The following is a 7,569-nucleotide window of genomic DNA, read 5'->3' as shown; positions in this document are numbered from 1 at the left end:
TGCCTCCTTTTTCGCACATCTTTGTGAAGCCCCGTGTGCTTTGAGTCAATCTGATGATTCTCAGCCGCGGCAGATTAAATCTGAAGCAGCCCGGCGTTATTAAGGAGTAACAGACTTCATTACGGCCTAATTAAAATTGGGCTCCTCTGCGCCGCCGCCACGTTAATAAGGAGCGACACTGCGGTGGTGCGGGCCCGACGAGGAGGAGGCCCGGCCCGTAATTTTGCGTCCCGTTGTCTCGCGCAGTTCACAGCGGCAGACGCCTCATGAGGAAGCACCGCTGCCACCTACGGACCAAGATCGAGTCGGGCGAGGGGACGGTGCCGGTGCGGTGCCGGGGCCCCGTCCAGACGTGGGACGGCGTCCTGCAGGGGGAGCAGCTCATCACCATGTCCTGCACCGACAAGATCACCAGGTCAGCGCTGCTCCTTGTCCCTGCACTTCCCTCTTTGGAATGTCTGCCTTTTACTTTGTATGTGTTCGTTTCTTTTTTGCTTTTTGCTTCTTTTTTTTTTCTTTTTTTTTTGACAATGTCAGACATCAAGAATGCAATTTTGGCAGATTTTAGGTCAATCATTTTTTTTTTTTTTTTAACATAATTGCTACATTTCTTTCTATATTATTTTATGTTAAGGCAGCGGTCCGCAACCCCCCCCACCCCCCCCTGCCGCGGACTGGTTCCGGTCCGTGGGTAATTTGATACCGGGCCGCGCAGAAAGAATAATTAACCTCCGTTGAATTAATTCCGTCTGAGTCTGAACAATTTTATTTTGAAAAATTACCGCATTACCTCCGTCGCGTCCATCTATGGCTCTACTCTTGACGCGTGTCAAAGCGCTTGTCCCGGTTACGTCATATGTTACCGCTAGATTAAACCCACGAGCCAGCAAGCTAGCGGGCACGCTAGCTAACGTCTTTGGAAAGAGGACAAGGTCCAGTGAGGAGACAGAAGAGCCTCGTCATGTATGATAATACATTTTATTTACAGAGTACTTTTCCTCAAAGACACTTTACAAAAATGGTGAAAATAGATCAGAATAAAATGAGTAATTAAAAAAATACTCACAAAATATACAAACAAATAAATCAAATGCAGATTTAGAGTCAAATTTGGAGAAGCTAGAGTGTACAAAATGCAAGCAATTTCATAATTTCCCCAATTTTTGACGCTTTTGCTTCACGCTTGACTGCCTCGTTGAGTCCGAAAGGGCCCAAACAGCGGCTCGGTGACCAGCGCATCGCTCGTCCCCGGAGTCCCGGCGAGGAAGCCGGAGGTTTTAAACTTTATGAGGAGATTATCCCCCTTATGAGCAGCGGTGAGGTCCACTTGGTTTAGCGAGCGCAGGTGCGTTTGATATTTACCTAGACACGCTAGCTCGCTGCCGGCAGGGCCTTGTTTGTATTGACGCGTTGCAAAGCGAGAGCCTTTTTTTTTTTTTTTTTTTTTCTGTATGGCGCTGGCCAGGCGCTCATTGATTTCCCATATGCGGCCCGAGCGAGCGGCTAATCCCGTTGTAATGAATTTTGTTTTTAATCACGTCATCGTTTTAATCTCTGGATCTGTGTTTCGCCTGCGTATCCCGCGGCCAGAGGCGCAGCATATTAGTCAGCCTGCGAGTTATTTGATATCCCCCCCCCCCCCCATAGCAGGTGCGCGCGTGAACAGCAGGGCATGTTCATTTGCGCGCAGGAGCGCGAAAAGCAAAGAGGGAACGCAAGCTAGCAGACGCTAGCGGAGCAGGTCCTGGTTAGCCGCTCCTCGGTTCTCGCGGCGTTTGTTTGTGTTTCAGCAGCCTTTGAACGCCGTTAAAACACTTTACGCGCGCTCACACACACACACACACACACACACACACACACACGTTGACTGGCTGATTTACGTAAACTAATTGAATATGATTCGTGTATAATCCATCTGCATTGGCAGTGGATCAATTCATTAATTCTAACGTGCCGCGTCACGATGATTTAAAGGTAAACAAACAAGAAGATGCTCTGCTTTACTATGACTTAGCATTTTTTTTATTGTATTCATTAGAGTTGCAATATTATTTTAATAAAAAAAAGGGTCAACTTGAATTTACTTCGGAAAAATCAAAACGTTTTTGTTCGTACATTCATTCATTCATTCATTCATTCATTTCCTTTACCCCCTTCTCCACAGTTAACCCCATTGGTTATTATCAAGGAGGTTGTGTATTTCTTTCAAAGCAGTTGAGAAAAAAAAGTGATGTCAGTGTAGTATGGACGGTATATCAGCCATCAGCAGACCCAACGCTGAATAATTGAAAAACCCCTTTATAGGCCGAGAACAAATCTGGCCTCCCTGCAGCCGCAGTCTCCCACACCTGAAGACCCCCAGCGGGCGGTCCTGTCGTGCCTGAGCAAATCTAACTTTCCCCCCCACGAAAGGGAGGAACAAAATCCAGCGAAAAAGCTCTCGGCTCCCTGTTTTCTCAGTCCAGACGGGACTCTGCAGCCAGGTCGGATCCTGGTGCGGCTGGGTTGAAGCAATGGAGAGACAAGAAGAAGAATAAGAAGGAGGGGAGGGGAGGGAGAGGGAGCGACGGAGGGAGGGGCCGAGCGCTCCTCCTGTGGAGCCTCTGTTAATTTGACCAATTTGATGCAGTTGGCCCGGGCTGAAGATGCTGTGATTAAATCTAGCCAGGTCACCAACGGGGGTGAAAGCAATTACTTCACCAAAAAAAAAAAAAAAAAAAAAATGGGCTGATGGGTGGGGTGGGGTGGGGCGGGGCGGGGCGGGGAGAGAAGAGGAGGGAGAAGGGACGCCCTGCCTCCCCTCCGCCCCGTTGCCCCCTGCGTCCCACCCATTGCCCCCCCCCGCCCCATCACCTCCCCCGCCTCACCAGGCCTCACGACGCAAGCAACAATTATTTATTTTTATTAGGGCTGTCAGTCGATTAAAAATTTAATTGCGATTAATCGCATAGTGTCCTGAGTTAACTCACGATTAATCACAAATGAATCGCATTTTTTTTTTTCACCCCGCTCTATGTGTAACTTAACAAGATATTTATTGTGTTTCTTATACAAAAATTTGAGAGGACAATAATATTTCCTTTGTGTAAATATTCTATTTTTATTTCCATTGGAACGTTCCAAAACGATTAATACTATTAATACTATTCTCAAGCCATGATCGCGTTTGTCAATCGCGGTATTTTATTTTGAAAATTAACCGGATTCGCTCGTGTTTTTTGTAATCGCGCGTAAAAAAAACAAAAACAAATGTGCCGTTAGAAGGAGTTTGCGTTAACGCGTTATTGACGCGCTATTAATGCGTTATTAATGCGTTACTAATGCACGACAGCCCTGATTTTTAGACTATTTTTTTTTTGCAGCTACATATCTGTAAACCACAGGGAGTGTGTGGGTCACCGGCGGCCAGTTCGTCAAGGTCCCGCACACAGCCGGCCCCGCCCCGCCCCGCCCCACCCCCACCTCACAACCCCCCCAACGCCTCATTTCGCGCCCGGCCGTCACTTCTTCGTCCCTCTTTTTCCCCTCCAGCCCCTCCTCTTTATCGCCGCCTCGCCCTGGCTCCTTAACGCCGCTGCTTTTGAACATCCCTGGCAACTGCCACCTGATGATCGCCCCTCCCCTTCCCCACCACCACCATCGCCCCGTCTCCTCGTTGCGACCCCGCCCCCGCCGCCCCAACGCTAATATTTGAGTTGACGCCGACAGCTGGATTTAATTGAGGGGCCCAAATGGCCTTCATATAACGATGATGTTCTTAATTCCGCCGCAGTTTTATGCAGATGATCGCATTACTTTAATGGCCGCCGTTTAGCGGGGTGGGGGGGGTGGCCAAGTCTTCCTCCACCGCTTTTAAAATCCGCGTCGCCGGGGGCCAGATGGCTCGTCGTTCCTCGCGCGAGGAGAGAAGAGAAGACGGCGGGGGGATGAGTCTTTGATTCATGGTTGTCGTTTTCTGGGCAAATGAATATTTCAGGCTGAACTATTTCTGTGTTGGCAGAGCTCAAGAGGTTCCGCGCGTTGCGTTATTTAGGTTTTCCAAGACCGTGCCCGTTTACGAGAGCGGGGACGGGTCTCGCTGACAAATTGCAGGTAAGGCGGCGGGAGGTTCCCGGGTGGTGAGGTAGCAGACCCCGACCCCCCCCACCCCCCACCCCCAACCCCCAACCCCCAACGGCCTACCACCACCCTCCTCCCCCACCCACCTCGCGAGCAGCATTTAGTGATTCCCCAGGAAGCCGCTGATGTTAATTGACTGCTGGCGAAGCGAACAAAGCCGTAATGAGTGATTATTAAGTCGGGGGGAGGGGGAGTGGGTGGGGGGAAGAGGGAAGGAGAAGGAGGCTGCCGCGGCCGTAATTGCGTTCATGATAAAGAGGCACTGATTAAGAAAAAGAACAATGCCCCCCCACCCCCCGCTAACACCCCACCAAAAAAAAAAAAAAAAAAAAAAATTGGCTGTATACTGTGACACTTTTTTTTTTCCCCCGTCTCCCTCTTCGGAGACCGACTCGCACCGTAAATTTAGCGTCTCGCCGCACCAACGGGCGAGATTGGCGGCCGCAACCGACTTTGCGTCGGCGGTGGATCGCAAAAGGGAGAGAGAGAGAGAGAGAGAGAGAGAGAGAGAGAGAGAGAGAGAGAGACGAGCCAACAACAACAGATTTCCCGTCTGGCTGAGGTGATCCGGCTCCCCGGCAGCTCTCCGGTGTTGCAGTAAAGTGCATTAACCTCGGTGGCAGACGCGCACGCGGTGACGCGTCGCCGCCCGTAATGAATGCTGATGTAGTGACCCCCTCTGCACTGTTGTTGTTGTTGCTGCTGTTGTTGTTGTTGTTGTTGTTGTGCGGCGGGCAATGGTAGTAGCAGGAGTGGTGGCGATGTCTCTAACAGAGGGATGGAGAGGATTGAATAGAATAGAATAGAATAGAATAGAATAGAGGCCTTCATTAATAGCATGTCGGGGACATTTGCTTTAATTACAGCAACAATGCAGTGCAAAATGAGGGAAATTGTATTGATTTAAAAGAAACGAAGAAATTGAATAAAAGATCCTCTGGGCGCGCGCGTGTGTGTGTGTGTGTGTGTGTGTAGAGGTGTGTGTGTGTTGTCAGCCCGGTGGCGGTTATTCATCACGTCCTGCATCAAGATAATGATCAAATTGTCTCCACCTGTCATTGAATCTTCTCCCCTCGCCCCCGATTCTATCGCTCTCCCACCGCTCCAACCTCTTCCCACTAACTGTTGCTGTTTCCTGTGTGTGTGTGTGTGTGTGTGTGTGTGTGTGTGTGTGTGTGTGTGTGTGTGTGTGTGCGTGCGTGCGCACGCATCTTTATTTCTTTTTTTTTTTTTTTTTTTACACGCCTTGTGTTTAACCGTCGCTCCGCTGACCTCCCCTCCCCTCCCCTCCCTAGGTGGAACGTCCTGGGCCTGCAGGGGGCGCTGCTCAGCCACTTTGTGGAGCCGGTGTACCTGCACAGCTTGACCGTGGGCAGCCTGCGGCACACGGGCCACCTGGGCAGGGTTTTGAACCAGCGACTGGAGCGTCTGGGCCCGCTGCCACTCGCGCACCGACGCAACCAGCCCCTGCTGAGCGGTAGGACCGGCGTGACACCCACAGATTGTTTGTTTGTTTGTTTGTTTGTTTGTAAACATTTAACAATAAAGATGTATTTGTTTTATTTATAATTTGCTATTTACAATTTCTGGAGGTGTTTTGAGAGGTGAACGTTTTCATTTTATTTAAAGGCCTCGTGTGTGTAAGAAATTGCACCATCTAGTGGTAAGGAAGCATACCCAGTAATTTCATTTCCTATAGATTTTTACCTATGTATTTGTCATGGCCACTGTTGTGCCAAGTCAATTTATCCACTACCTTATCGTACATTTCAGGCTCTTCGGGCCTCATTCGCTCAAATCCCAGACAGCGTCCGCGCAATCGGTTGCGTTTTTTTCGAGCTGCTTGCGTGAGTAGTGATCTGCTGAGGTTGCACGCGCAAAAAACGGACACCGGTGCCAAAGGCGGTGGAGGCTGCCGCGAAGTCAGTCTCAGTTGTGCGCGCCCTGTGATTTGTGCATTTTTCACTGCCAAATATCTGAAACGTCCCCGTGTGCGCAAACTTCATCGATCCCAACGCGCCACGAGGAACTGCAAGTGCTGTGTTGCTTGTTGGACGGACGCGAACCCCTCACGGCGGCAGCAGATCTAGAAGTAGTAGATCAGCAGGTCTAGAAGTAGTAGATCAGCTGTGTCATTCTTTTCAGGCCCTCAGCTTGAATTTCCTGTCCTGCAGACGCTAAATGACCTTGGCGGCACTGTATCTTGTCAAAGTCAAGATTAAGCAGCCTGCCTCCCGTCCTTGTCAAAGGTCCAGTGTGTAAAATTTTCAAGTAAGCCGATATTCAAGGACGTGCGCCTGACGGCGCGCTTCACATTTAGGGCACTGTCAGGCGTACTTCCTTAAAAAAAAACTGGCAAGATATATATGAGAACCGTTCTAAGAAAGCCAAATTACTTTTATGGTACTGTGAATATAAAGTTTTATTACTGTACTTATGGGCAGTATGTTAAACCAATATAAAAATCATAAATCAATCTACATTTTACACACTGGACCTTTGAAGCATCAAGTGGTTACATTTTAGATTTCAGCACTTACCGCCCCACCTTCCCTCTCCTGAGCTCGCCAGTGAACTACAGCGGCCTGCGAGCACCAAAAACCTGGATGTGTCGTCCACCTTGTTCTTCGTTGGTTTATTTGAGGACCGGCAGCGTTCGCACTAAATTACAAAACACGCTGTCAGGCAGCTGGATTGTCCACACCAGGCTTCCTTAGAAAAAAAAATATATATATATATATAATATATGAGAACCGTTTCAAGGGTAGGAAAACCAAATGACTTGTATTTAAGGCCATTATGTTAGCTTTTAGCAATAACGGAAATTAAAAAATCAAGCCAAATTTTCCACATTGGACCTTTAATAGGTCTTCAGGTGATGTCTGAAACCCAGTTAATTGACATAATGCAAACTCAGCAACTACGTGAATTCACAGGTTGTCGGGCTGGAGTCTTAATTTTCACTCTTTGGTTTTGCCTTCAGCTAAATGTGCAACCCGTGCCTTCTACGGCATGTTGACACAGGAACGCCTTTACGTTTATTCTTTTGAACTGTGTGTTCAACCGGGCCAATCAGTCACAACTATCCCCCAGACGTATGATACAGAGGTTATATTTAGAGGAGCTCCCTCAATAAATATGTCAGCACCAGACCAAACAAATTACAATAGATCACGCATTGAATACCCTTCTCTCCCTCCCTCTCTCCTTCCCACGTACACACACACACACACACACACACACACACACACACACACACACACACCCCACTGTGGGGAAAAAAAAGTCCCTGTACCTCTGCTCGGCAGCAGTCACAGAACAGCAGCCAGACGAGCCACAGCAAGAAGTTGTCTGGCTCGTCTTGCTGCCTGCGGGGGCTCCGCTGAGACCCGAGGCTGCCGTTTGTAGCAAAGATGAATGCTGGCACATGATCCGAATGACACCCAACTC

The 7,569-nt window shown here is 48.9% G+C and overlaps 1 protein-coding gene across 2 annotated transcripts in view; it reads left to right on the top strand.

Annotated features, from left to right (window-relative positions):
• The window catches only part of adarb2 (adenosine deaminase RNA specific B2 (inactive)), a 178,197-nt gene that overhangs the window by 160,888 nt on the left and 9,740 nt on the right, over positions 1–7,569 (top strand). For both annotated transcript variants that reach the window (XM_076043147.1, XM_076043149.1), the window contains exons 7-8: positions 247–415; positions 5,415–5,596. In XM_076043147.1, coding sequence (XP_075899262.1) covers positions 247–415; positions 5,415–5,596 — 351 coding nt within the window. The remainder of the gene's footprint in view (positions 1–246; positions 416–5,414; positions 5,597–7,569) is intronic.

This window comes from Nelusetta ayraudi, unplaced genomic scaffold (genome assembly GCF_046127955.1).
Source record: "Nelusetta ayraudi isolate G7.1 ecotype Tasmania unplaced genomic scaffold, CSIRO-AGI_Nayr_v1 ptg000073l, whole genome shotgun sequence".
Lineage (NCBI taxonomy): Eukaryota > Metazoa > Chordata > Actinopteri > Tetraodontiformes > Monacanthidae > Nelusetta > Nelusetta ayraudi.
Note: the sequence above shows the minus strand (reverse complement) of the source record. Positions and strands in the feature narration are given on the sequence as shown.